Raw genomic sequence first — 24,435 nt, 5'->3', positions numbered from 1 at the left:
GATGCCGCCCATTCGGCGTCCTCCTCCGGGACGGTCATCACCATCTCGTCGGCCCCAAGATCTGTTCTGCGATTCATTTCGAGGCGGGTCCATGTTCAACATTGTCGAGAAGAATATCACAACTGAAGTGGTGAAAATAACTTGGCAAGTGAGAGCGTCTTACCGAAATTGACGAGAGCCCAGAAAATCCCAGTCAGTTTGTCGATCGGAGCGGTCAACGCTCCGCTGTTTGTGCTCCCACCAGAGAGGCGATTTCCTGCCATCTAAACAAGTCATCGTTTCAGTCACTGTTAGAAAAATAAAGAAATTGTATAAAAAAGAAGCTTAGTCAGAACAGAAAGAAAATATGTGCGTTAATAAACGAATGTCATTAATTATAAACATCGTGGCAGTAATAAATAGACAGTAAATACCCTTGAATCGTTAATGCTTAAACACTAAGCCCGTCCTGAGCTTTGAGCAGATCTCTTTTGTAAAGTAAATCGCAGAGAGCACTCATGATTGGCCCAACTTCTTGTATGGACGACCAAGCGTCGATCGTTTCGTCTGGCCGCTCACCAACGTTCACGTTTTTCGAACGCATTAGGGTCAGTTCCCGAGAAGAAGTGAATTTACGCGCGTCGGATTCCGGCACCTTTCAAGATTAAAAACGGTCAAGTGAACAGGTAGTACCTCTGCTGACAAGTAGCGATCCGCGTGTGTGGCCATACAAATCAAAAGGGGCTCCGAGTTAATCTTCATTTTGATCATTTCGAGTATCTCAGGCAGCTCGTCAAAGGAAGATCTATCCACGCATGAGTAGGTAAGGACTAAATGTTGTTATCTTTTGAAGTGTCTTCAATGAGTTTATCCTAACCGAATCGGTCAAGGGAGATTCTTCATGGTAATCAATTCATGGAAATTCTATATAAGGATAATAATCTATCGAAATAACTGGCAGCTAATGATACAAGATCGAGTAAGAAAAAAATTGAATAAATTTTCGATTACGGGGCAAAAAAGGCAACCAGACATGACCAGGAGCTATTTGATACATATAGAATGTTCTTAATAAAGATGAAAAGCTCACTTATTGCGTCCGCTGGGGATGTTTCGTCGTGAATCATTTCTTCTATGTATCCATATCTTGCGACGGCGATGGAACCAGCTTCCCAGAACTCAATTCTAAACAGCAAAACGTCTTCGCTCATCACATTCTTCATCGGCCAGTAGACTACCGTCACTTCCACTCCGGGCGTCGGATAAACTTTCTCGTGGTGAATAAACTGTCCTGCCAGTTTCAGAATCATCGAAGACTTCCCTGTCGCCATCGGCCCTGAAGATCTGTGAAACTCGCCATTAATTTATGCTCGTACCTGATGTGACCCAGATTTTATAAGTCTGAATGGAAACTTGTTTTCCTGAAGGCGATTTGGGAAGTATCGGGCGATCAAGGAGCCCAAAGGATCTTCGCAATGGTCCCGCATGAAGCGCTTATAATTTTTAACTTCTGACACTTTGAAGGTTATTCTGGTATTGAATATTTTTTAATTTGCTTTGCAGTTCGAATGCCTATTAATTGTTAACAGTCTCACTTTCAAAGAGTTATTAGACGATATTTGATGAATTAAAATCTTTGACCTACCATTGAAAAAAATCTTCGCTTCGGGTTTGGAGTGCCAGTCTCTTTGCAGTGCCATTCTATAGTTTCGTGGACGAAAAAAATAAAAATTCTAGCAAGCGTTGACGTGGCCAGGGTGGCGCGAATGGGAAGTCAACCTGATTGGCCGCTCCTTTACTACGAAGAATGACAGCGCAAAATCACTGACTCACGAAGAAAGACTTTTTATCATTTTATCGCAAACGATGATCGAAGAGGAATCCGAGTGATCAGTTATCAATTTCTGAAAACTTAAGAAACTGTGAATTATATAAAAAAAAGTATAGAATGTTGGGCTCGTTATCGAAACGGCAGCTTATTATGACTGTAACTCGTACGAAGCGATTCCAGCCTTGGCAGTACGTTTATCAGGCGCAGATTCAACATGAAGATCGTGAAAAATACGCTGAGGAACGAAATGTTCGCAACACGACTCCAGAACAAGAAGATTTTATTCGCCAAGGCGACGAAAACGCCCTTTTTGAAGCGCGAGTGGAGCAGAAAAGAGCCTCAAAAAACTCACTTTGGCCCAAATTCGACGATGAAGAAGGCGTCTGGAGATACAACGGTACTCAAACAAAGTCCGAACAGAAACCCAAATCTTATTGTTTAGCTGTTCCCGTTTTGCCTAATTGGAAGCCTTTGCCGGGTAGAATTGTGGACAACCAGGAGCGCTGGGCGCACGAATCGGAAACGATCTGCCCGTGGTATCGCGAAATGCTAGAAAAGTGGCTCCAAGAAAACACATTCTTCACGAAAGAAGAAAAATTCCAAGCCAAGTCTGTGAAAAAACTATGTTCAGGTAAACAGGTTTTTGATATGGCGCAAATTGATCTATTCTCAATAGTGGGCTACCAAAAGAACACGAAAAAGACGCTTCTGAAGATTATGGCAATGCCACTTATGCAGCACGAAGGGGACATTTTCAACGACGCTGTGCGGGTCGCTGCATTGACGATTGACATTCGTTTCCACCAAGACGAGTTGTTCTACAGAAGACACATGCCTTCGCGGGGCATTTTCCGACACACGGTTCTTCTCTAGTAAGCCTTTCCGAATTCACTCCAAGAGACTGGGGCTCATATCAATTTTAGCAAACAAAGACAGTACGTTTTGGAACGATTAAGGAACCAAAACTTCAAATTATATTGCAAGACTCTTCATCATCTAAATATCGAGCATCATTCGGTAAGCTGGCGGCTATTGGGATCTATCTAACAGTCTCTATCTTCAGAAACCAGTGTACAACATGGTCTATCATAAAGCGATCACAGAACGCGTGATAGATATGAAGCTGCGAGTGATGAACTACATAGAACAAGAGTTTGTCCGGGAGAATACTCTAAGACAGCGTCTTGCTGACCTCCAACTTCAAGGCGAACAAATTTATAGACGGTATATAATGCGGATGCTTCTGAAAGTGACTTGTTATAACTTATAAGGGATCAAGCTTGTTTTGAAGAAACGAATGCGACAATGGATAAGTTGCTCGCAACGAAGGAAAAGATCAACGCCCTGATTCCAATGATAGAAGAGGAATATGCTAAAATAGAAGTCCTGCTAGATGAAGGATCAAACCGAGATCAGTTTTTAGAAAAGTACTTTCAACTAAAGAAGAGTGTTATGTCCTTGAACGAAAGTCTCGAACACCCAGATATTAATGCGACGTCTTTGGACGCTATTTTAAGGGTTTGAATTTTGAGAAAAATAAAATACTAACGACGCTTTAAGGATAAAGACAAATCGCTCTCCCCGCAAGAAATAAAAGCCGTAGTCGAAGAATCCCTGGAAAGAGCAAATCGAATCCACGAAAACTGCCTTGATACTGCGGAATACATTTCCACCAAAGTCTGAAAAACACGAACATAATTATTTTTGATTAAATTGACAAAAACTCGTTCAATAGAATGATCAAATGAGAACTCTCCGCGAGGGAGAATAGAATAACGCCGCAAAGAAAATCGCGGATCAACTGAGCAAAAGCGCGGTTCAGCGCGAAATGAAGAGCCGAACGCAGTCGCTCCAAACGACGAGGAACGATTGCGACTGGAAAGTAGAGAACATCGACGCAGAGGTCGAACAAGAGAAAGAGAATTGGGACCCAATGATTGGGTCCCTCAGACTCTCGAAGAACGACTCTGGCAGATGATCAAGTATTAGTCGTAAGACTGAAATTATAATAAGCTGTATTTTTCTCCTGAAATGTACGAAAACCACTTTTTTGAATGAAACAAAATAACTCATTTAACCACTGAAAAAAATAAACTTTTCCACTGCAAAAAGATGTTGTTCTTCATGCGTGAATTCAAAATTTCTGCGTAAGGACTGGACCACTGGAACAAGAAAATAATAACATTTCGCATCATTTTACAGATTTGGCTGATTTATTTACGGATAGAGTTTTTATTAATGACGTTTTCTTTGTTGAGATATTTCCTTATTTTTTCATGCGTTTCTATTGTTTCGCTAAAAATAAAGTTAGAAATATTGGACAGTTGATTTACATTTCCCGGAAAAAATCATAAAAGTCGCTTTCTTGAAAATTCGAGCTCTCTGTAGATGTCTTCTCACTGGCTGTAGTTGAACTGATGACAAGAGACGTAGGCTCGACATCGGAACATTGCTCGTTGCAGTTGACCGTGCAATCTGTTGCGAGTAAATATTCCATCCAAGAAATATCGATTTATTCGCTCTTGATACATTTCATATTCGCGATAAGAACGCGCCATCGAATTTCGACGTCCCTCCTCGCATTCTCTTTCGCAAAATCAGTTTCCCGCGATACTCAAACTCACTTAAATCATTTTCTAGAGCTCGTTTCATAAAATCAACAATTGAGAATCGCTCCTAACACAGTTGAAATTACTAATTGACTCGATTTGAAGTACATTTATGCTAATGAGAACTGAAAATCTCATTATTTTTCTCTCTCGCTTATTCAATTCAAATTTACTTTGCTAGACTCTTACGTTCAGCATTCGTTTCATCAAAAGAATATATAATTCCCCGTTTTTTTGTGTTGAATGTCTTTCTAAAAAAGCTAATCCAGCAACAAGAACACTCGGTAGTAACACTTTGTCTTTACCACATTTTGGAGTGATATAGACTTCGATTGTAAAATACTGTTCAATATTTATTATTCATTTCAGGAAGGACTGGATAGTACAAAATTGACGTTCACTTATTTTTCTCATGCACGCGTTTGTTAATGCTCGTTGCTCGGGTCTCAATGCTGGAATCATGTAAATCATGATGATACTCCATTTTCTTAGCTGAATATTTTATTCTGGATTGAGATGCTAAATCACTCGTTTGCTCAAGTTATGTTTCATTTAGTCTTTTGTTATATAATCAGCCAAGACCTAGAGGTATGTATTCGTTGTTGTAGTCGTAAAAGTTGTAATCTCCGTCTCTAATCCCCAAGAAAACGGAGTCTGGAACCAGAAACATCCCCGCACACATGGCCTGAGTTTATTTTTAAAATAGTCTCTTATTTCTTCTGATATTTATTTTTCTTACCGGAAACGAAAATTGGAAGGTTAAGATCGAATAAATCATTTCGATGATCATTTTGCTGGTTACTAGCGTTTAAGGCGGGTAGAGTATTGCAGTCCCGCTTTTACTTTAATCGTGGTAAATTATTTAAACTAACGATATCAAGTTAAACCCTCGCGCGCCTAACAAACGCGAAGTCCTCGCCCAGTCCCGACTCATTTTATTTTGATCTTGTATTATTAATCGAATTAACTTGACCTCAATAGACCACAACTCATCTTGTTATCTCAACAATCCACTACCTTCGATTTCCCCAACTTGACGTTTCAATAACTCCGAACCTGTCAGTACTTGCAGGGATCTTCCTGGCTATATAAGAGTGATATTATAAGTAGATGTATCCTAGATAAGAAGACCAAACTTATAAGAAGGGTAGATCTTCACTTTTGCAGAAGAATTTCTTGATTCCTCGAGTAGTAGACGGCTAAACTCATTTAATTGGAGCAAGGACAATCTTGAGCTGTCACATCATTACTTCCCCAGAGTGTCAGAAGCTGCCATTCAGACTCTCCAACTTATTGACAGTTTGATAAAAGAAGCTCATGAGCAAATTAAGCACGGTAGATTCATTTCGGTATTAAAGGTGGATCCGGGAGTCCCGGACGAAAAAGACTCTTTTTTTCTGAATTTGCGTCCGCCTTTTAAAAGATTTTATAGAACTATTACTTAAAATATTTAAACATTGCACATTAATAATGTGACATTACGGAAGCTCGTTCTATCTTAGATCTTTAATCAGGGGTCTTAAGCACTCAGATTTACCCCTGTTAATGGGTCTTTGGCGATATCGTATTGTCAATACGGCATTGGCAATAGAAAATGCGGTATTGCGCACACATTCCTCTTGATAATGGAGTTTTTGTGGGTTACAGGATGCAAAACCGATTATTTTTGAAGAGAGTCACTATTTTGTTCACTTTTATGAACTGTTTTTTTTTATTCCATCGTTGGAAAAACTACATACAGTGGCGTTTGTGGCCCACTGTAGTAGATGCTTGCCGTAGTTCTCACAATCATTTATACAAAGAAATATGGTTGATCAATTAAGTGTGGCAGTTGGTATATGCAAGAAGTTAAAAAGTCTAATTGAGAGTTAGACATGCGTTGAGTATGAAGCGTCAGACTTATCTTAGTCCTTGTCGAGTACTCCTCACTGAATAATATCTTCTTTGCAACCTTCCTCCCGTATCGACTCGGCGAGCAACTCTTTTAAATTGTACTTCGAAAGAGTGTCGCTTAGCGTGGGAGTTTTCTGATTGAGGTTTAGGTCCGTGCTACTGTTCTTTTGCGACTTCCGTAAATACATGTTATAGGTTTCTCTGTACTCTTTGAAGACTTATCCGTGATCATTCAAGGTTTAATAATGAGCTTAGTGTAATTTTTTGATCCTTTGCTTCTTGTTGGTATCTGAAGTGGACTTGATCCGTGATTTTTATGCCCAAAAAAGCCAAACTGGCGCACATAGCGTACGCAAGGCATAGGGTCGGGAAGAAAATCTTGATTCGAGTTCGCTCACACTTCCGAATGAAATCTTCTAAATTCAAAATTGAGCAACTCTACCCAGGGGTTCATTCCTCTCTTTTGGCTGTTCTGTCCAACGAGCATATTCGCAAACTGGAGACTTCCCTCTTTTTCGAGAGTGTTTTTCACATGAGAGCTCGTACGCCTAAGAGACATATTTCTCCAAATTAAATAAATATGCAAGGACAGCTTCCTTTGATTAAGAAGGCGATCCCTTCTGGCATGTTTCGATTGAATATATTCAAAAGCGCAGATATCTACCTCTTATCCGTATTCGTGAATTAATCTAGTCCAAAAATCGACTTTCAATTGCCATTCTTCTCTCTTGTCAGTCGTTTTCTACCATGATTGTTTTCTTGTTGCTCATCTGACAGCTATAAATTATAACTAGCTTACGGCTTGATGCTTACAAATTGATCGATTCCTTATTCGAACTCTCATTGATAATTGATCAACAACGTATCTACATGTATAAGTGGAGGATAAAACTAAAGCTGTGAGTTTTTAGACAGATAATGTCAAACGTCGAGTTCGAAGTCGCTGATCACAAAGAAGAAATCCGAAAATTCGTCTGCCTCGGAAACCTATCCAGCGTTTGTCTAATTTAATCATCACTTCAGAATGAAATCATTTCACATTTTCTAGTATAACGGCAGCGCTGTGACAATCATGGGCAAAATGAAAGCACGAAATAGCGAGACATCGATCACCATCTGGGATGGTTCCGGCGATGTCGTACTCACTGCCGACGACGAGGAGTTCTTTGCATTTCTCATGGTGCGTTTCAATCAATTTTATAACTTGTAACGCAAGTTTTAGGAAGAAAACTACGTTGTCGCAGAAGGCTTTGTGAGAAGCGACAATCAAATCGAAGTCAGAGAGGTCTCAGAGCTTGACGATGCCAACGATGAAACCCTGGTTTGCTGCAATTTTTCTAACTAAGGTTAACTTTGTCTTCAGAAGCTTAGAGCCCAAACTGCACTTATGATGGACAAGTGGGCCGGCGTCGTTTACGCTCAATAAAGAAGATAACTGAAAGAGAAACTTTCACACGATTTCAATCATATCTCACAAGCATTCCAATAACTGCCTGTCTTCTTTGGATGGACACTCAATCCAGCTTCCAAACATGTAAAATTGCTTGTCAACAATCTCACTCACGAATAAACAACTTGAGTTTCAGTCGAACTGAATTCAGAATAAAATGAAACTGCGTGCCTTCTGTGATGTTCTTGAGAAACTAGCTCCTACAAGGCACGCTGCCAAGTGGGACAATGTTGGACTCCTTCTTGAACCGGCGGATTGTTTTGTTGAGCGAGTGCTGTTGACTAACGATCTCACTTCCCGGGTTATGAAAGAGGCCGTCGACTTCAAAGGGAGGCTTTTATTTTTCTACGATGATCGTAGTACGATCATCAATTTTTATCATAAGTGTACAACTGTATAATCAGCTTTATTGAATCAGTAATCTTACATCTTTTAATTGTCCATTTTGACGAAAAGTACATTATCAAATAAGAAAGGTTTGACTTTCAAAGCCTGGAAAAGCGAATTTAATCATTTCATATCATCCTCCGCTTTTTCGTGAGTTCAAGCGCATTTCACAAGACAATTGGAAAGACAGAATTGTGACTGAATGTCTGAAGAACAACATCGCTATTTATTCGCCACACACTGCACACGATGCATGGGCAGAAGGTGTCAACGCTTGGCTTATCGGTTATTGCATAGTTCTTTTGGTCACCGAATAATAAAATTTTTAGAGGGCATTCTCGGACATTCGAAACATGTACCGATATCTCCAACTTTCGATACTCGAGAAATGTACGAGATCTCAGGACAAGCCAGAGACTCTGTCGACAGAAAAGCTTTCCGAAAGAATTTCAACAAGACGAAAATCTCAGACGCTGGTGAGCTAAGTGGTCGGATATTTAAACGCGACCTTCCTAAACTCTCCGAAAAGTACTTGTCTTCGATCGACAATTTCCAGCTTGTTTGCTTGGGTTCTATCCCTGTTGAAGGTACAGGGATGGGTCGTAAAGGTGTTCTTACGGAGCCGATGAAGCTTTCCGAGGTGGTTGATCTCACCAAGAGACATCTCAAGCTTCCGAACTTGCGTTTGGTTACAGCGAATGATACGGTAAAATGTTCGTATATTAATCAAATATGACTATCGCTCTCGTTACAGCTGTCTTTTCTTAATCTTAAAATTAAGGGTCCTGACGGGTTAGTGAGTACGATTGCGGTCTGCGCTGGTTCTGGCGCCTCTGTCTTGAGCCATGCTGGCAAAGTAGACTTGTGGGTTACTGGAGAAATGGGCCACCACGAAGCATTAGATGCGCAGGAGAATAATACATCGGTTATTCTCGCGGAGCATTCTAACACGGAGCGAGGCTTTCTGGAGTCATTCAAGACGAAAATAATGGTAGGAAAAAGCACAAAACACTCATTGTCTAAACAGACGATTAATCAGTGTGAATAAACTCGTAAAATCTTATTGCTCGTTTTTCAAGGATAATAAGAATCTAATCTACGCATTTCAGGAAAATGATATGGTGAAGAAGAGAGATATCCAATTCATTGTTTCTGAACTCGACAGCGATCCTATCAAAGTCGTCTAAGAAGAAAAACTGTTGCCTGCTGCTTCAATAGTTAATTTAGAGTAAACTATTTATTGTCCTGCCAGTTACTTCAGCAAAGTTCACATTAAATGATCTTCTGTCTACAAAATGCGAGTCCCCAAATTCAATAATTCCATTTTGCAATATTTCGTGCGCTATAATAGAACCTGGCGCTGAGCCACGTCGCCTAACTAGGCGCGCCGCGTCACCGAGCGCATTCGTTCCTCTGAGCGTTAGAAACTCGAAAGCTCTGAAGTAGCCCGCCGGATTCCTTTTTGACTCGTAAGAGAGATCTAACGGCGCACATCGTTAGAATGGAAGTCGGAGAAAGAATTCGCAAGAAAGCAGATTTTTAACGAAAAAGAAATATCCATCATGCTGAAATTTATTGTTTCATTAGTTCTAGCCTTGCTCTCTGCAGGGGACCTTGCAGATGATTATGATGACGAATCAGGTATGTGTTTCTCTGCAAATCTCAGCTTTTTCTTTAAATTTCAAATTTTTAAAATATCCAAGTTATTCGGAAAAAGGCGCGAACGCTGCCAGGTAACCTCATGCACGTTGTTTTCATTCTAAATAGGCACTTTCTTGAATAGAACACATCTGATTATTTCATTCGATTGTTTCAGTAGAGAGCGAATATTAGAATAAACATGTGATTTCTCGTTGATTATTGATGTCTCCTGCGAGCACTCAAGTAACAATGTAATACATAGGCGACGAGTGGCTTAGCCTCCCGGAACTAAGTCCCAGCTCTCTAAGTGGCCCGCTTTTGCTGCAGACGATTGACGGCCGACTCCATGCAGTGGATCCCCTGGACGGATCGACTAAATGGGACACTGTGATAAAAAGAGACTGGTTTCCGCAATACAAAGAACCCAACGCTGACAACTTCGACTTGAGCTTCGTGCCTGATCCATCAGATGGATCCATTTACTACTTCGATCGTTCTGAAACAGATTATGGCGAGCAGGCAGAGCTTCGAAAAATGGGAATGACGATTCAAGAAATGATCGAAAGCTCTCCAACAAAAGCAGAAGACGGTAAGCTATACGTCGGCGACAAAAAGGACAACTGGCAGATCTTGGATTCAACGACGGGAGACGTTATTCAAAAAATCGACCAAGGTGGTGGAGAATCTAAAATTCCAACGCCGATTCCGCTTCATCACGAGAAATTATTCGTGGGCTACACTGTCTACTCACTCACAATTTTCGACAGTAACACTAATGAGGTCAAATGGAATTTAACCTACTCGGAGCTCGCAGCAAAAGAGTTAGAACTGAGCAATCCTCAAATACGTATCGAAGTCTGTTCAAACTGCGGAACAATCGTCGCTAAAAACTTTCTTGACAACACTATCAAGTGGCAAGCTAATTTTGGATATCCGATCATTGGAGCTTACAATATTTACAATGGAGGTCTCTTCAAGTTTCCCTTCCAGTCCTTCGACTCCGGCTACTTTGAACCTTTTCGCCCTAAAGACACACGTAGTCTGCAGGTTTACGTCGGTCTCTATGGAAAAAAGCTCTATGTTTTAAATAGTATGGCGCCTAATTACATGATGCTGCCGGAAATGCCGTCATCGACAGATTCTGGAACGAATCCGTTGGGCTACTATCCTCTGCCTGTTACCGACTTGAAGCCGACAAAATACGCTTCTGATGGAGTACGCCTCTTACCAGGGAAGAGCACGGATGTATGCGGCTCTCCTGATGAATCTTCTGGACCGAATCTGAACAACAACCCCGGTAGCGAGAGCTTGACCAACTGCCCTGCCCCGAGCCAAATTCCCGGACGCGATCTCCCGGGTGCCTCAGCAAGCGATCGAAAAGATGCGGCCGTACAAGTTGAGGTTTTACCTAATTCAGATAATAATCTTTTGGAAAGTGAGCATATGGGGATATTTGCTCGATTGCAAGGAATAGGATTTAGGCTCTATCTTTAAAATATTTCGTTCTGATCTTCAGCTCTTCTGAGACACTTGCATGCGAAATCATCATCCGTATCATCATTTTATGTGCATGGATATTCCATTTGATTTTTGCTTTGATTGTGATGGGTTATAGACATCAACTTATCATTAAATTAAGCTAATAGTTGTTTGCTCATTGTTGTCTGCATGAAATCATCTGGTGAACCTTAGTTAGAAAAGATTTTCATTAATTTGCACATGCAACGCGAAAAACGACGCCGAAAGCACAAGGAGCGACGGCGTGAGCGGCGCGATCGCAATCGCCAAAAGCGAAGTAATCCTAAAAAAGGCTCGAAGAGTGAGAGTAAATTCTTGACCGCCATTGACATTACTCGGGAAACGCTATCCAACGTTCATGTTCTTCAGGTATCAGTAAGCGTTGTACTCAGTTACTAACAATTTTAGGCGCTTGTTCTCCTTCTCTTTCTGATTCTTATTGTGCAGTTTTCTTGGCGAAACATCTTCCCCAAAGCGCCGCATTCAATCGGAAAGATATCCTTTGACCCGAGTGAGTTCCTCGGGAAAGGATGTATGGGAACTTCCGTCTTCCGCGGATCTTTCGACGGGCGCGATGTTGCAGTCAAAGTAAGTCGATCGATTCCGGCTTTATTTGAATTTTTATTGAAGAGGTTGCTGGTTGATAGCTATCAGTTAGCAGACAGAGAAATCGACTTGCTGCGCCAGGCTGACCATCCAAATTTGCTACGCTACTTTTGCTCGGAGAAGGACCGACAATTTATTTACATCGCCCTCGAGTTATGTCAAGGAGACTTAGATTTTTACGTACAAAATCAGCACACCTTCGAAAGCGATCTCCCGCGTGATGAGATTTTGAAGCATTGTTGTGCCGGGGTCGAGCAGTTGCATTCTCTTGGAGTTATCCATAGGGACATCAAGCCAAGTAACATCCTCATCACTTACGGAAATAGACATAGGTGTCGTAGAGCTGTAATCGCAGATTTCGGGTAATTAAATGCTCCGTTATCTATTTATTACTAATCTAGGCTATCGCGGCAAGTCAATCCAGGCAGACACTCGATTTCCGTCACGGATCTTCACGGAACGGAAGGTTGGGCAGCACCAGAAGTATTTCAGTGTGATGTCAGCAAAATTACATATTCGGTGGATATCTTCTCGCTCGGATGTGTATTTTATTTCGTACTATCCGACGGAAAGCATCCTTACGGCCATGAGTTCTTCATGCGCCAAGCTCGCATCCGTCAAGGAATGTTTCATTCAAATTTTGTTATATAACATATTACAGTAGATATTAAATAACCAAAGATAAAAATATTAGTAAATACATCGAGATTGGCAATAACAATATCAGAATAAAACAATCAAAAGGAAAACACGACCTCAAAGGAATTTCTTCTCTTCATGAAAATCTCATTTTGAATATGATTCAACCTGATCCCCAACATCGGCTCCCAATGAAAGGTGTCCAGGAACATCCAATATTTTGGAATTCGGACAAGAAAATCCGATTTCTGGCGCTCACATCTGATCGCCTCTCTCAAAACCCGCAAGAACAGAAAAACATCGAGAACTTCGAAATGACAAAATATCTGGAGATGAACTCCGAGCGAATCGCCGGAAGCGATTGGCGCCTTCGCTTGGAGTCGGAATTACAGGAAGATCTTCGAAAGTTCCGAAATTATAATGATGGGATAAGAGACTTGCTCCGTGCTCTTCGCAACAAGCGGCACCATTTCCGCGATTTGACTTGCGAAGCACGTGAAATTCTGGGCGAAACATCGGAGTCTTTTTTCCACTACTGGTCACGCGCGTTTCCGAATCTTCTCCGGATCACATATGAGGCGGTTAGCCTTGACTACGAGAAAACCAATGATCCTTTCTTCTCCATCTTCTTCGACCAATCTTACTGCAGCGTCTTGGCTGCAAATGTCCGCCGAGTCGCATATGAAACTCAGCCAGAGCTTACATCCAGGAATGGATTTTAAAAGAGACCCTTTTATGCTTGAGTGTGTCCCTTAATCCAAATTATAGATATTTCAATAAGTCTACAGCTATTCAAAACGCAGAGAATAACGAAGTTCTACTTACAAATAGCCCGATCGTCCAAGCCGTACCGAAGGAGTTCGACATCAACCAAAAAGATAATCAGAGCGAAAGGGAGCCAGAAATTATAACTCCAAGCAAAGAGAATGACGATAGAGAAGCCTCAAAGCTACAGCCTGCTCTCAAGTCTACAAATTTAACCAACAAATCGGCCGGCGAAAGTCCAAAGATGATCCCTTACTCTCACAAAATCAAAACTAAACTCATTTTTCAAGAAAGGAGTCCAAAGGTAAATGGAATTAACTAATCTTGATATCATTCCAGCCTATAGAGAATCCGATACCGCCCCAATGACGAAGATTCATCTTGTTTAATGCTTGACGGGTCCACCCGGACTATACATAGAGATGTTCCTATTCGGAGTGAACCAGGTAAATTACGAAAAAGAGGTCAAATCTCATTTAAATAGACATAATTTCACTGGAACTCAAGAAGACTTCTTTAATATCGGTGCTAGAGATAATTGAGTCAGACCGACGTGAATCCGAAAGAGTACGATTGGCTAAAGAAGGTTTCAAAATTTCAAAATCTGGGTCGTCTGCTCCGGACACAAGAAACTCCTTTTCCAATGAAGCTGCTGATGATTCTTTCTCGAATCGTTTCCATGGTCTCTCAGACAATGACTACAGTAATCTTGAGCCGCGAATAATTCCAGAGCTCCTTCCACAATTTCCCCTCCAAGGTTAGCGAATAATTTCATCCCGAAGATTGACTGAATCTATTTCAGCTCTTCCCGAAATTATCTCAAATTCTACGGCCGGAAATCTCATTCAGCGCGGTATCTCTTTCGTTCGTCAGCTCTCTACAAGCTCAGACACTGCTGATTCAAGTAACGTCGGCCGAAAGATTTGCGAAGAACTCTTGCTCGACGATGATGAAGATTCAGACAACGAGAATATTCCTGGAAGCGACGAGGAAATTATTTTCGGCCCAATCGGCACACCCAAATCGAGTCGCGTAATAGGTATTGCTTCAATCGCGTAAATTCATAAATTACTGTTATCTCAGCCAAGAAGCAAAGCCCTGTCAATAGGTTTGGACCCGAATTCGACGATTACGATGACTCGCGCTGTCTGATCACGCCTGAATCCGTCTCCGACTCTGAATCTAAAATGCCTTTCGAAGACGCTTCCAACAATAAGAAAACTTCAAACAGACGTAAGCGCCCAACGAAGAAGAAAAAGCGCCGTTGAGTTATATTTTGTGCCTTCAAAAGACTATCAAAGCACAGTTCAAATCGTGTGCACTCTCCGTTCCTATTATTCCTGCCCAAAATGTTTCCTTCTGAATATCTGATTTTCCAATATCTCCCAACGGATACGTTTATTGCTTTTTTTCTCTTCACGTTCCTTACACATTGATATAGTAATATAATAACGGCAACTTCGTCAAATTTTGATCTTTGTTTCTCCAGAATGCCTTTGAATTCGGTGAGGGGAAAGTTGTTGAGGGAAATCGGACTGCTGTACAAGGGATGGCCCAAAGAACAGTGGAGTGCATTCTACCGCGCCCAAGATTTATTCGAGTCAGTAAAAATGGAATAAGTTTAGTATTAATGTTTCTTAGTGTCAACCAAATCTCAGAGAACAGATACTGTCGACAACCTGGCGCAGCAGTAGTTGACGCCGAGACTTATCTCTGCTTGCTCGAAAATTCCAGGAAGCATCAAGAGTTGATCAAAATCTACCATGGAAAAGGAGAGCGTTCTGTTCAAGAAGCTGCAAACTTGGTTGGCCTCAAACTTCCAGAACTATACAAAGAGGACGAAGAGTAAACTCTTGATTTCATCTTCTGTTCAAAAATAAATTATTATGTATACGAGTAGGAGTTCTACTGTAGAACTATCAGAAAACTGCCATGAATCGGTAATTTTCGACAATGTGTTTACAACCCAAGATTATTAGACCAAATAGCATGCTGCATGCACCGTCAGAGTCAGATCTTGATAACTAGTCAGAATCTCGCAGCAGGGTACCTTTACGAAAACTAGGATATGGAAGGTGGCGCTAAGCGAGAAAGTTCCAGCCGGTAATGCACAGCTGGGGATCGCGGGAATATAAACCCCCGTCCACTGCAAAACCGCAGAAAAAACAGTAAACTTACAAACAAAGCCCACCAAAAATGATGACAGAGTACGAAAAGAATTGGGAATGGGGCATGAAAATCCCTCCTGGAAGATGGACGGAGACATTCACGGTGAAATACAAAAAAGCTCTAGAAGAAGCGAGGAAGCGGCCGCTCAATGTTTCGCAAAAGAAAGAGATTGTTCAGTTGCATCTAGAGAATAAGGACTTAGGATGTAGGAAGCTAGTTGAACTAGTTTCGGCTAGACTTGGTCTCACGGTAACACGGTACCAAGTCCGAAAGCTAATTAAGGATAAAGATGCAATCGTGGATATGCAATCTCCAAAGGAAAGAATTGGCAAAACGATTGGAATGCAGCGATTCCGAGCACATCTTGCTGAGCTGATTCTGGAGGAGCAAGCGACAAAGAAGAGGGTGACAAATGATGACATGGTTTACATTGCCCGGAAAACTGCTGATCTCGACGAGTGGAAGAAGTGGGACGACATCGCCAGATTGGAGTTCTCACACTCGTGGATCCTTCATCTCAAGAAGGAATTCGACATTCCTTACCAGAAGAGACCAGGTAGACGGCTCAAAACTAACGCATAAATTGTTGCGTTAGCTTGAGCCGTGTGTTTTAGCTGGCGTAGTTAACAAATAGGTAGACTTCAATCTTACCGTGAGACCCTTACGAGTGCACTTTCAAAACAACGTCTGAAGGACGTGGTGCAATTCCAACAAATATCATATTTAGTTACGTAGCTTATCGTTATGACTACTACAAATAGTTAACTACAGTATGTCTTATATGGTTAATTCAGCGAAAATATGTACCAAAATAACACTCAAGCGAACATCTGCGGGATTTTCCGTTAGCGCCAAAAAGTTTATTTCTAAGATATCTGATTTCGCTTTCCGCCAAGAGAGAGAAAGATGGAATTTTTAATCCACTTTTTAATTTTGCACCTTGCCGCTGAAGGTTTGATTGTACATAAATTAAGGAGGTTCTGCTAGCACCTTCAGAGCTCCTCAACGAAACTGGCGTAACAATCGACGAGCACCACGAAGACGAAGCGATTTGCGGCGAATGCGTCCAGCGCTGCGGAAACTGCTATCATTGCGTCGACTGTCTCAAATATTCGCTGTAAGGGTTGCTAAAATACAAATAAATTATCACTTACTAATTAAAGTCTCTTTGGACGCCTCTTTTGTCAACCCCTTGAGTACATGTTGAACACTTGGACCGGGCCTTGCGAAGAATGCACTAGTAACTGGTCATGAGAATTTCGGCTCGTTCTTAGCTCAGATTTTCTGATCAGGTTAAAAGATGTCTTTCATGTATGACTTGTGTAGCTTGTCTGAAAGGGACTTGCGATCAGTTCGCTCACTGTAACAAGTGCACTTTTTGCCTGGGGTGTCTTAAAAATCCGACTCGACCTGATTGCTGGAATTGTCTTCAGGTGGAAAGAATTCAACGATGAGCAAAAACTTAGTATTTTTAGTGTCGTCCATGCTCTCTAGCAATTGGTTGTAGTCCCACTGCAAAAGCTTTTGGGGAGATAATTTTCGGCACGAGCGATCATACTAAGGAAAGTTCCGCTAATATAAAGAAGCCTTTACTTGACAGTATTGACGGAATAATGACAGTTTGTTGATCCGACAGTCGACACGCCTCTCACTGCTAATCTTTGACCGTACATTACGACTTTTCTTTCAAACCTAGGGATATTTCTACAAACATTACTAACTTCTATATTTAAATTCTAACTTCTTTTTTTTTTTCGAATAAATAGTCCTTTTATTTAATGTTGAATCTGGACTTTTGAACTTGCAGGATGAATTTATAAAAATGTGCAGGTTTATATGTCCGCCGGGTATTCGCAAGGCAACACTTTCATGAAAATGCTCCTACCTCGACGTTCATGGACTTGGATTGTTCGGCTTCTGTCCGATTGGTAGCAATTTTTTTTACTGAAACGTCATTCTGTCCGAAGAAACTGTCCGACTGTGCCCCGGTATTTCCATTCTTTCCGGGTGAATAATAAATAAATTCAAAGCAAAATAAAATGCTTAAATTATCTTAATCTCATTCACCATGCCCACGACGGCCGTAAGAGTCAGCATTGTAGTTTCTGATGGGAAGTCTGTCTTCTGTTCTATCATACAGCTCTCGGAAGTTTTTCGATATATCTCGGAAGGTTTTTCTAGAGTACCAACCGAAGTATATGCTCGTTGATCCGGAGAGTACTAAGCTGACTTTTCTCATGGTCAGAATCTGAGCTCCTTTAGCTTCATTTAGTTTGAAATTCTCGACCAATTCCTAATGCAATAGCCAAGATAATTGTTTCGAGATTGTTGAAGCAGTTTTTAATCCCCATTCCATTGAATTTGAACTTACTGAGCGACGTGCAGCTTCCAAGTCTTGGTGCGAAAGCCTGTAGACCTGGTAAATTCTCCAAATTTATAGCTAGAAACAAATTAACCATCCGTTTCGGTGTACGATATTGTTTCTTACGCGATGATCCAGCTATTGAGTCATTCGAGTAACTTTCAGGTGGTTTCAAATCCGTAAACTCAGCGTCGGCGTAAAAGGAGACAATGATTTGCCTATAAAATTAGATTTTTGGTACTTTTCAAAATTCACAAAACCTTAAATAGGTAGCGCCTAATAATGAGAGATTGACAAACAACTGCGAAGCGCTTTGCAAATAGTTGATGATAACAAACGACGAAAATATTTTAGTGTTGTCCTTTTGAAGATCAGGTAAGTGGAAGCGCAAATCGAGCGACTGAATCACTAGAATCATCGGAATCAGGATGAGTTCCGTCCAAATAAGCAACATTATTCCAACAGGTATGTATCCAGAAACAGGGAGCGTCCGACTGAAAGTGAATGTTACAGATAAATAAGTGGATCTGCGGATATTACCAGTAATAAATATAGACTACGCAGTGCTTGGGTATCGTTGAAAGCAGAGTTTGAAGCGAGTGTCCAAAATATCTAAGCGGCAGATAATAATGACCACCAATAATGTTGTTGCTCCAAACTCGCCGGAGCAAATTGAGAAAGTGTAGAATATAAATCAACAAGTCGATATAAACGAAAATGAAGAACAGAATAACGGCTTCCGTGTTCACAAAGGAGTTTTTCGGGTATTGATAGCAAATCATCGTGGAAATTAGAAAACGCATGAAGGCCACAAATAGTGAGAAACCATAGATACTTTTTTCTGCCTTGTAAAATTGATGATCGTAGGGTCGACGCTATAAAAACAAACTTTTAATAATAGTTTAACTTAAAATATCTTCGGAGTCATTTCAATAAGCTAAGAGCTCATACCTTGAAAATAAGAATGGTAAAAATGAGTGTAGCTGCTAGGAGAATTCCTTGAGCGACAGAAATGATGACGAACGACGAGACAGCTGAGGAGTATTTCCCATGGATCGCAACTTTCCCATCATTATCTAACTCTGCCAAGATTGTTTTGTTAATATCACGCTTTTGCCGGGTCAGCGTAAATAATTATTAAGATTAACTGTCTTCTACAATATTTATTGCTGGCATTTAATTGGTCTAACTCGAGTGAACCTCGGCTAAGGTTAATTGAGGCAAGCTGCTCTTGAATGAAATCTGTTCTCATGAAAAAGCAGATTAGAAGCAATAAAACATGATTAACTTTGTTTTCTAAATTATATGGACCCGAGCAAAGACATCGCGGACTCTTTGCCTCCTGTTTTGGAAGTCATCTTTAACGACGCGGGAACCATTTATATGATAACAATTATTTCTGACGAAAATCTCCCCCCGAAGGTTACGACAGGCATGTCCTTTCCAAGCCTGATCCCGCTTTACTATCAGTGGAATAGTTTAGTATAGCTGACTCTTTCCTGGCGCCAGCACTGATCCCCAGCTAAGAAGCTAAGGTCGAAGAAGGGTATTTGGGTGGGGCAGAGTGGCTCTGCCCTTACATCGACTTCGAATCCAAGCGTTCTGTGTGACTCAAGTGCTGCACTCTGGTTCCCAAGAAGGGTCACGCGTGCTGAACCATCATTTGTCGTCTTCTGGATGAGCGAAGAGAGCTTTTCAAGGAAATCTTTCTCCGCCGATTTTTCGCGTTGGATCACTGCAGTGGGTTAACAGAACTCCCGATGTTACTTCCGATCAACTAGAAATGAGTGTAAAACCCTGTTCCTATAGATATTCCAAAAGAAGCACGTTCATTTTGTGTGTAAGAAATCGTCGTCGTCTTTAAATTTAGTAGTAATCCGGAATCTGTTGTTAAACTCTTATTTTTTACAGCTTCCGCTGAGTAACAAGAACTGCTGTCGACCGTAAATTCTTCCTTTTTTGTAAGTCGCTGAACGTCACGAATGTCAAACGGCACATACTTTTCTTTCGATTCCCGGAGATTTATTGAAATGTCACCGCAGAATGTCAAAACATCATTGTTCTCGCATTTTAGAGACCACCTTTGATAAAGTTAAATAGAAATCCGGCAAAGCTTTGTTTTATGCTTTGAATAACCACTTTTAATGAGGACCGCAACAACTTTCTCTATTTGAAATTGTATATTTTCGAGATCTTTTATTTGGTAGAGTAATTTTAGTGTTATTTTATAGTTATTATCTCGGGTCAGCTTGAAAAAGTGTTTAGATTTAAGATTCAGCGAGCCACTACAAGGCATTATTTTCTCACCTGATATCGATATTTTTTAAGCTACTAAAAGGCTGATAAATGTTGGTGTTATACTGCTTTGGAAGTTTCACGTAGCAATTGCGATTCAAATTAATATCATCGTTGAGGATATCGTCTTTGTTTCCCAGGATTTCGTCATTGAATGCGTCTATGGCCACGAGCAGCGCCAAAAATTTTCTCATCCTTTAGATTTTTTCATCATTTTTTGGTCTTCACTTTTTTCTTCTCTTCAAAACTGAATCAGCTGATTTATAAGAATATACGCTCGCCGCAGGCCGTTTATTTGTTTCTTTTTGTTCTTTTCTATCTTTAAACTCGAACAATCTTGTAGACTTCGGCGAACAACGCGCATCCACGAATCGTAAAATGGTCCCTGATTACGTTTTTAGCTCCGCTCGCGTAACGAAAATAGATAAACTGAACCATCCTTGTCTAACGAAAAAAATCGTATACGGAGATCGATTTAATTTTAATTAAAATGATGACTTTCATTTTCTTAATTTTTCACAACTTTGTACTGATATATTCACCCTATTTGATTGATCTGCAATAATGCAGAGGGACAAGAAACCGACATGTAGTTTATTTCATAGACAATCGATTAATTGGTGTTCTTTTCGAACACAGAAGAGTGTTTGCTATTTGGCGTGCGCACCAATCGCCACTTTTCCTCTTTTACCATTGTTTGAGCGTATTCTTGGGCTCAGGCTGAGCACACGCCATAAACTTTAGAATCTCAGATGAAAAAATGAACTTGAAAGATGAACTTCAATCAGAGAATTCGAAAAATACAACTTTCTCAAGGAAATCGGTCGCGGGGCGACTTCCAGGTTTGGATTTAGTCAACCCTTTGAGTAGGATAACGGTTTTAAGGGTTTACCTTGCAGAAACAAGAGGCTCCGGAGACTTGGTGGCAGTCAAAGAAGTGGGTTTGTCGAAGAAAATTGAAAAACAGTCAATATTCCGAGAAATTGAAGTGATGCGCGGTTTCAATCATAAAAATGTCTTGAAATGTCTAAGTTTCGACGCAAGTGAGGATAAAATCCAGATCATATTGGAATACTGCCCACTCGGTTCTCTGGCCGATCTTATTTTGGTAGGGTGAGTCGCAGGATATCCAACAATAACAGGATTGATTTAGAGAACAAGAGAAAGCAAGTCTTCCCTTGTGGAGAAGGAAGTTTGCAACTTTGGGCGACAAATAACATCAGCACTCAAGTACATTCACGACCTAAAGGTTCTCCACCGTGATCTTAAACCTGACAATATCATGATAACAGCAGGAAGCCTACTGAAAATTTGCGACTTTGGTGTTTGTCGAGTTTTGCAGGAGGGAGAATCTAAAGGTAATTCCTTGAATCTACGCATAAATCATGATTGTCGCGAAGCTAAAACATTCGTGGGTACGATTCAATACTGTGCTCCAGAGCTGCTTAAAAATTCTACTTTTGGCCCTGCTGGGGACATTTGGGGTTTGGGAACAATCCTTGTTGAGCTAGCAACTTTAGGTATAGAAAAACCGTATCATTAGTCTGAAATTTTAAGCTAAACCTTTTGGGGAAAGTGAAGCTTTTCTGGCTATCTGCAACAGGATATCAAAAGGTTCCTTCCGACCATTGCCCGATACATTTAGCACTGAATTCAAAACCACAGTGCTGAAAATTCTCCAAGTTGACCCGATTGAACGTCCAACAACTGAGGAGCTTCTTGAATGCTCACTTTTTACCGAAGACAACGAAGACGTGGAAGAATACTACGAAGAAGATTTCGACGATAGCAGTTCTTTGTCTGAAATCTCAGATAAATATGATGACTCGCGCTCTTCAACTTCTATCGACAGCTACTGCTCAAGCTTTGAAAGTAATTCTTTTGCTTCATAAAATATAAATTCATTGTAAAACAAATGATGAAGTAGTTGTAATAATTATATTTAACAGTGTTACGCAATGTCGCCAAAGAGAGAGAGAAAGAAAAAAAAAATCGCATTCAGCATGAGAGAGGTAAAACGGTTCTTAAAGCTTCGCAAGAAAGCATGCTTTATCATTGATTTTTCTAAATAAGTTCTGCAATGTCTCCACGGCCAGAAGACGAGTCCGAATCGTCTTCACATTCTTCAATGAGCTCTTTAATTGCCATGTGGACGAGAATCTCCAGTTCATCCTGTTCGATAACTCCTGGTGATCCAGGGTTTCCAGGGGCACCTCGAGGTCCAGGGCATCCACTTGCACCATCAGGTCCAGGTCGGCCAGCATCTCCATCAGATCCTGCAGGGCCTTGTGGTCCAGGTAGACCGGGAGGTCCTTGACAGCCATCAATTGATTTCCCAGCGGGGCCACATTCACCTATGTCACCCTGTTCTCCGGGATTCCCATTCTTACCATCAAGACCAGTTGGACCAGCATCACCAGCGATTCCTGCTTCGCCAGAGGGGCCTCTATTTCCTTGATCGCCATCTGGACCAGGAAGACCGGGGTCGCCTGCAACGCCATCAGGCCCATTTTCGCCCGCTTTACCAGTTTTTCCTTGCGGCCCTGCTTCTCCAGAGGGACCAGGTCGTCCTCGTTCACCAGTTGGACCGCGAGCACCAGCTGGCCCTCTTTGCCCGTCTTCGCCATTTTCGCCATTTTGACCATCTTCACCTCGTTTTCCTGGATTACCAGGGATACCTGGTGCTCCTCGGTCGCCAGCAGCGCTACTTTCGTCACAAGTTGGTTTAAGACCATCACTTCCAGCATCACCATCCGGTCCATCTCGACCTGGATTCCCAGGGTCACCGTTTCGGCCATCTGGGCCTCGCTCGCCATCTCGTCCGCGCGCTCCGTCTTTTCCACGAGATCCTCTAACACCATCCTGACCTGATCGGCCTGCTGGTCCTTCAGGGCCACGAGGTCCTACTTCATCGCGTCCTCGATTGCCGGGTGGACCTCGTGGTCCAGTTTCTCCACGGTTTCCTTGAGGACCGCGGGGTCCTTGCACTCCTGGTTCTCCATGTCGTCCAGGTTCACCTCGGTCACCTTGTGGACCAGCAAATCCAGTCGGTCCATTTTCTCCTGGCCTGCCAGCTTCTCCGTCTTCTCCGGGAGCACCTGGTTCTCCAGGACGTCCGTCGTCACCGTCTGTACCTGGCGGACCAACTTCGCCTTGGTCTCCGTCGAGGTGAATGTAGGGGAAACCAGTCTCACATTCACGATCGGTAATAAAATCATCGGAGACGTCATCTTCTTGTTTAAAAAGTCTTCGCGTTATCTCCATTGCAGTACTATGTTCATTCGATTCGATGAAGCCTGCGTCATCAGTCAGTTTTTGAAAGAAGACTCGGTTCGGACACACACGATCCAAATTGCTGTCATCTGTTGGATTTCCTGGACATTTGGAACTAAAAGACATTCCAAATACTTTCAGCTCCAAGTTATCTAGATTATTTCGCAGGCGGTTGTAGTCGATTTCGTCATTTTGGTTTCCATTACTGTAAATAACCATGGCACGCTGTAAAGACAATCAATTTTCATAAAGCTCTCAAAATATGAATACCTGCGAGTTTTCTCGGAATTGAGATGAATATATCGTTTCGATTCGTTCAAATGCTGCGTTGTAATTAGTTGTTTCATCGTCGAAAATGATTTGGTCGACGGCCTTCTCGAGTTCCATTTGAATATTGTCCAACCGGTTGTATTTCGAGAAACTAAAGATCTCTCGAGCATCTCTATTGAAACTGACAACTGATACACGAAGACTTTTCAAAGGATTGTATTTCAGAGATATTTTTAGACTCAAATCGTTATAGCCTATAACTTATAGGCTATAACTTATAGCTAGGTGTAACGGTAGAAAAATCAACTCATCCTTATCTCCTTCTATGGCTCTAGATTTTTCATTATTATTAATCGCCACGTTCCGGCGATCATTTTGATGGTAAAATCGTCAAAATCCGCCAAGGAAAATGGATTTTAGGACTAGGCTAATGTCCCGGATTCCGCACTAGAATTGTTCTAGTGCTCGGAAGAGGGTGATTACTCCATCCAATCAGCCCGTCGTTACTATCAGATTAAAGAGCAGGCTTTGTTCTACTAAAATCAATTCGGAGAAATTGTTTGTGGCCGCTATAGCGAGCACGAAGAGCTCAAGAAGCATGAAAAAATGGCCAAAAAGTGCTTTTCAAGGTGTACTCAAACCAATTCAGCCTCAATTTTGCCTCTTTTTCATGCTTCTTGAGCCCTTGGTGCTCGCTACGGCGGCCACAAACAACTTCTCCGAATTGATTCTAGTAGAACAAAGCCTG

General features: G+C 41.4%; 11 protein-coding genes across 14 annotated transcripts; 8 read left to right on the top strand and 3 right to left on the bottom strand.

The window, feature by feature from the left end:
- Positions 1-290: 290 nt before the first annotated feature.
- On the bottom strand, positions 291-1,764 carry LOC145707608 (ciliogenesis and planar polarity effector 2-like). Its single transcript, XM_081785162.1, has 5 exons — positions 1,625-1,764; positions 1,356-1,472; positions 1,070-1,315; positions 673-809; positions 291-634 (listed from the first exon to the last, which is right to left on the bottom strand). Exons 1-5 carry the CDS (start codon positions 1,677-1,679, stop codon positions 431-433), a joined length of 759 nt encoding a protein of 252 aa, XP_081641288.1. The 5' UTR covers positions 1,680-1,764; the 3' UTR covers positions 291-430.
- A 96-nt stretch (positions 1,765-1,860) lies between these two features.
- LOC145707183 (uncharacterized) lies at positions 1,861-4,036 on the top strand. Of its 2 annotated transcripts, none has more exons than XM_081784674.1 (7): positions 1,861-2,207; positions 2,253-2,288; positions 2,487-2,682; positions 2,734-2,827; positions 2,874-3,034; positions 3,082-3,328; positions 3,371-4,036. In XM_081784674.1, exons 1-7 carry the CDS (start codon positions 1,928-1,930, stop codon positions 3,491-3,493), a joined length of 1,137 nt encoding a protein of 378 aa, XP_081640800.1. In that variant the 5' UTR covers positions 1,861-1,927; the 3' UTR covers positions 3,494-4,036. The 2 variants fall into 2 exon arrangements, with proteins under 2 accessions (XP_081640800.1, XP_081640799.1); XM_081784673.1 differs by having other exon boundaries at positions 1,866-2,207; positions 2,253-2,441; positions 3,371-3,938.
- Positions 4,037-7,220: 3,184 nt separating this feature from the next.
- Positions 7,221-7,817, top strand: LOC145710516 (uncharacterized). Its single transcript, XM_081788279.1, has 4 exons — positions 7,221-7,308; positions 7,361-7,492; positions 7,535-7,633; positions 7,676-7,817. The coding sequence occupies exons 1-4, from the start codon at positions 7,231-7,233 to the stop codon at positions 7,736-7,738; spliced, it is 372 nt and encodes a 123-aa protein (XP_081644405.1). The 5' UTR covers positions 7,221-7,230; the 3' UTR covers positions 7,739-7,817.
- Positions 7,818-7,919: 102 nt separating this feature from the next.
- LOC145710513 (NIF3-like protein 1) lies at positions 7,920-9,469 on the top strand. Its single transcript, XM_081788277.1, has 5 exons — positions 7,920-8,091; positions 8,264-8,434; positions 8,479-8,855; positions 8,931-9,140; positions 9,259-9,469. Exons 1-5 carry the CDS (start codon positions 7,920-7,922, stop codon positions 9,334-9,336), a joined length of 1,008 nt encoding a protein of 335 aa, XP_081644403.1. The 3' UTR covers positions 9,337-9,469.
- Positions 9,470-9,590: 121 nt separating this feature from the next.
- Positions 9,591-13,290, top strand: LOC145710517 (serine/threonine-protein kinase/endoribonuclease IRE1-like). The gene is made up of 8 exons (XM_081788280.1): positions 9,591-9,790; positions 9,853-9,882; positions 10,053-11,191; positions 11,492-11,677; positions 11,717-11,896; positions 11,939-12,276; positions 12,316-12,540; positions 12,642-13,290. The coding sequence occupies exons 1-8, from the start codon at positions 9,712-9,714 to the stop codon at positions 13,273-13,275; spliced, it is 2,811 nt and encodes a 936-aa protein (XP_081644406.1). The 5' UTR covers positions 9,591-9,711; the 3' UTR covers positions 13,276-13,290.
- A 35-nt stretch (positions 13,291-13,325) lies between these two features.
- Positions 13,326-14,780, top strand: LOC145710515 (uncharacterized). Its single transcript, XM_081788278.1, has 5 exons — positions 13,326-13,622; positions 13,665-13,764; positions 13,803-14,075; positions 14,121-14,357; positions 14,402-14,780. The coding sequence occupies exons 1-5, from the start codon at positions 13,563-13,565 to the stop codon at positions 14,584-14,586; spliced, it is 855 nt and encodes a 284-aa protein (XP_081644404.1). The 5' UTR covers positions 13,326-13,562; the 3' UTR covers positions 14,587-14,780.
- A 23-nt stretch (positions 14,781-14,803) lies between these two features.
- Positions 14,804-15,214, top strand: LOC145710512 (protein FMC1 homolog). The gene is made up of 2 exons (XM_081788276.1): positions 14,804-14,918; positions 14,960-15,214. Exons 1-2 carry the CDS (start codon positions 14,809-14,811, stop codon positions 15,165-15,167), a joined length of 318 nt encoding a protein of 105 aa, XP_081644402.1. The 5' UTR covers positions 14,804-14,808; the 3' UTR covers positions 15,168-15,214.
- Positions 15,215-15,498: 284 nt separating this feature from the next.
- Positions 15,499-17,273, top strand: LOC145707122 (uncharacterized). 3 transcript variants are annotated; one of them, XM_081784604.1, is made up of 6 exons: positions 15,499-16,439; positions 16,484-16,602; positions 16,685-16,728; positions 16,788-16,920; positions 16,963-17,049; positions 17,108-17,273. In XM_081784604.1, the coding sequence occupies exons 1-6, from the start codon at positions 16,394-16,396 to the stop codon at positions 17,150-17,152; spliced, it is 474 nt and encodes a 157-aa protein (XP_081640730.1). In that variant the 5' UTR covers positions 15,499-16,393; the 3' UTR covers positions 17,153-17,273. The 3 variants fall into 3 exon arrangements, 2 of the variants coding, with proteins under 2 accessions (XP_081640730.1, XP_081640729.1); XM_081784603.1 differs by having other exon boundaries at positions 16,484-16,604; positions 16,651-16,728; XR_014134732.1 differs by lacking the exons at positions 16,788-16,920; positions 16,963-17,049; positions 17,108-17,273 and having other exon boundaries at positions 16,484-16,604; positions 16,651-16,728.
- A 463-nt stretch (positions 17,274-17,736) lies between these two features.
- On the bottom strand, positions 17,737-19,169 carry LOC145707120 (uncharacterized). Its single transcript, XM_081784602.1, has 5 exons — positions 18,801-19,169; positions 18,390-18,724; positions 18,110-18,343; positions 17,976-18,067; positions 17,737-17,927 (listed from the first exon to the last, which is right to left on the bottom strand). The coding sequence occupies exons 2-5, from the start codon at positions 18,650-18,652 to the stop codon at positions 17,752-17,754; spliced, it is 765 nt and encodes a 254-aa protein (XP_081640728.1). The 5' UTR covers positions 18,653-18,724; positions 18,801-19,169; the 3' UTR covers positions 17,737-17,751.
- Positions 19,170-20,815: 1,646 nt separating this feature from the next.
- LOC145709075 (serine/threonine-protein kinase Nek7-like) lies at positions 20,816-22,036 on the top strand. The gene is made up of 5 exons (XM_081786758.1): positions 20,816-20,986; positions 21,030-21,252; positions 21,298-21,502; positions 21,545-21,664; positions 21,702-22,036. Exons 2-5 carry the CDS (start codon positions 21,136-21,138, stop codon positions 22,034-22,036), a joined length of 777 nt encoding a protein of 258 aa, XP_081642884.1. The 5' UTR covers positions 20,816-20,986; positions 21,030-21,135.
- Positions 22,037-22,068: 32 nt separating this feature from the next.
- On the bottom strand, positions 22,069-23,885 carry LOC145708481 (uncharacterized). Its single transcript, XM_081786154.1, has 2 exons — positions 23,688-23,885; positions 22,069-23,642 (listed from the first exon to the last, which is right to left on the bottom strand). Exons 1-2 carry the CDS (start codon positions 23,802-23,804, stop codon positions 22,209-22,211), a joined length of 1,551 nt encoding a protein of 516 aa, XP_081642280.1. The 5' UTR covers positions 23,805-23,885; the 3' UTR covers positions 22,069-22,208.
- Positions 23,886-24,435: the final 550 nt, after the last annotated feature.

The sequence above is a fragment of the Oikopleura dioica genome, chromosome XSR, assembly GCF_907165135.1.
Source record: "Oikopleura dioica chromosome XSR, OKI2018_I68_1.0, whole genome shotgun sequence".
Classification (NCBI taxonomy): Eukaryota; Metazoa; Chordata; class Appendicularia; order Copelata; family Oikopleuridae; genus Oikopleura; species Oikopleura dioica.
This window is presented reverse-complemented; position numbering and strand designations above follow the sequence as displayed.

Bases quoted from the DNA above. Each gene is read 5' to 3' on its own strand.
- LOC145707608 (XM_081785162.1), bottom strand. From the start codon at position 1,679: ATGGCACTGCAAAGAGACTGGCACTCCAAACCCGAAGCGAAGATTTTT. The intron at 1,473-1,624 runs GTAGGTCAAAGA...AAAAATTATAAG, and splicing joins AGCGAAGATTTTTTTCAATG to CGCTTCATGCGGGACCATTG. The intron at 1,316-1,355 runs GTACGAGCATAA...ACAGATCTTCAG, and splicing joins TAAAATCTGGGTCACATCAG to GGCCGATGGCGACAGGGAAG.
- LOC145707183 (XM_081784673.1), top strand. From the start codon at position 1,928: ATGTTGGGCTCGTTATCGAAACGGCAGCTTATTATGACTGTAACTCGT. The intron at 2,683-2,733 runs GTAAGCCTTTCC...TATCAATTTTAG, and splicing joins CGACACACGGTTCTTCTCTA to CAAACAAAGACAGTACGTTT. The intron at 3,329-3,370 runs GTTTGAATTTTG...CGACGCTTTAAG, and splicing joins CTTTGGACGCTATTTTAAGG to GATAAAGACAAATCGCTCTC.
- LOC145710516 (XM_081788279.1), top strand. From the start codon at position 7,231: ATGTCAAACGTCGAGTTCGAAGTCGCTGATCACAAAGAAGAAATCCGA. The intron at 7,309-7,360 runs GTTTGTCTAATT...CACATTTTCTAG, and splicing joins GCCTCGGAAACCTATCCAGC to TATAACGGCAGCGCTGTGAC. The intron at 7,634-7,675 runs GTTTGCTGCAAT...CTTTGTCTTCAG, and splicing joins ATGCCAACGATGAAACCCTG to AAGCTTAGAGCCCAAACTGC.
- LOC145710513 (XM_081788277.1), top strand. From the start codon at position 7,920: ATGAAACTGCGTGCCTTCTGTGATGTTCTTGAGAAACTAGCTCCTACA. The intron at 8,435-8,478 runs GTTATTGCATAG...TAAAATTTTTAG, and splicing joins TGTCAACGCTTGGCTTATCG to AGGGCATTCTCGGACATTCG. The intron at 8,856-8,930 runs GTAAAATGTTCG...CTTAAAATTAAG, and splicing joins TGGTTACAGCGAATGATACG to GGTCCTGACGGGTTAGTGAG.
- LOC145710517 (XM_081788280.1), top strand. From the start codon at position 9,712: ATGCTGAAATTTATTGTTTCATTAGTTCTAGCCTTGCTCTCTGCAGGG. The intron at 11,678-11,716 runs GTATCAGTAAGC...TAACAATTTTAG, and splicing joins CCAACGTTCATGTTCTTCAG to GCGCTTGTTCTCCTTCTCTT. The intron at 11,897-11,938 runs GTAAGTCGATCG...TTTTTATTGAAG, and splicing joins GGCGCGATGTTGCAGTCAAA to AGGTTGCTGGTTGATAGCTA.
- LOC145710515 (XM_081788278.1), top strand. From the start codon at position 13,563: ATGATCCCTTACTCTCACAAAATCAAAACTAAACTCATTTTTCAAGAA. The intron at 13,765-13,802 runs GTAAATTACGAA...TCATTTAAATAG, and splicing joins TCCTATTCGGAGTGAACCAG to ACATAATTTCACTGGAACTC. The intron at 14,358-14,401 runs GTATTGCTTCAA...CTGTTATCTCAG, and splicing joins CAAATCGAGTCGCGTAATAG to CCAAGAAGCAAAGCCCTGTC.
- LOC145710512 (XM_081788276.1), top strand. From the start codon at position 14,809: ATGCCTTTGAATTCGGTGAGGGGAAAGTTGTTGAGGGAAATCGGACTG. The intron at 14,919-14,959 runs GTCAGTAAAAAT...AATGTTTCTTAG, and splicing joins CGCGCCCAAGATTTATTCGA to TGTCAACCAAATCTCAGAGA.
- LOC145707122 (XM_081784603.1), top strand. From the start codon at position 16,394: ATGGAATTTTTAATCCACTTTTTAATTTTGCACCTTGCCGCTGAAG. The intron at 16,605-16,650 runs GTAAGGGTTGCT...TACTAATTAAAG, and splicing joins GACTGTCTCAAATATTCGCT to TCTCTTTGGACGCCTCTTTT. The intron at 17,050-17,107 runs GAAAGTTCCGCT...GAATAATGACAG, and splicing joins GCACGAGCGATCATACTAAG to TTTGTTGATCCGACAGTCGA.
- LOC145707120 (XM_081784602.1), bottom strand. From the start codon at position 18,652: ATGCGTTTTCTAATTTCCACGATGATTTGCTATCAATACCCGAAAAAC. The intron at 18,344-18,389 runs GTAATATCCGCA...ATTCACTTTCAG, and splicing joins GTAGTCTATATTTATTACTG to TCGGACGCTCCCTGTTTCTG. The intron at 17,928-17,975 runs GTAAGAAACAAT...ATTTGTTTCTAG, and splicing joins CTCAATAGCTGGATCATCGC to CTATAAATTTGGAGAATTTA.
- LOC145709075 (XM_081786758.1), top strand. From the start codon at position 21,136: ATGCGCGGTTTCAATCATAAAAATGTCTTGAAATGTCTAAGTTTCGAC. The intron at 21,253-21,297 runs GTAGGGTGAGTC...GGATTGATTTAG, and splicing joins CTCTGGCCGATCTTATTTTG to AGAACAAGAGAAAGCAAGTC. The intron at 21,665-21,701 runs GTATAGAAAAAC...TGAAATTTTAAG, and splicing joins TGTTGAGCTAGCAACTTTAG to CTAAACCTTTTGGGGAAAGT.
- LOC145708481 (XM_081786154.1), bottom strand. From the start codon at position 23,804: ATGGAACTCGAGAAGGCCGTCGACCAAATCATTTTCGACGATGAAACA. The intron at 23,643-23,687 runs GTATTCATATTT...TTGTCTTTACAG, and splicing joins AATTCCGAGAAAACTCGCAG to CGTGCCATGGTTATTTACAG.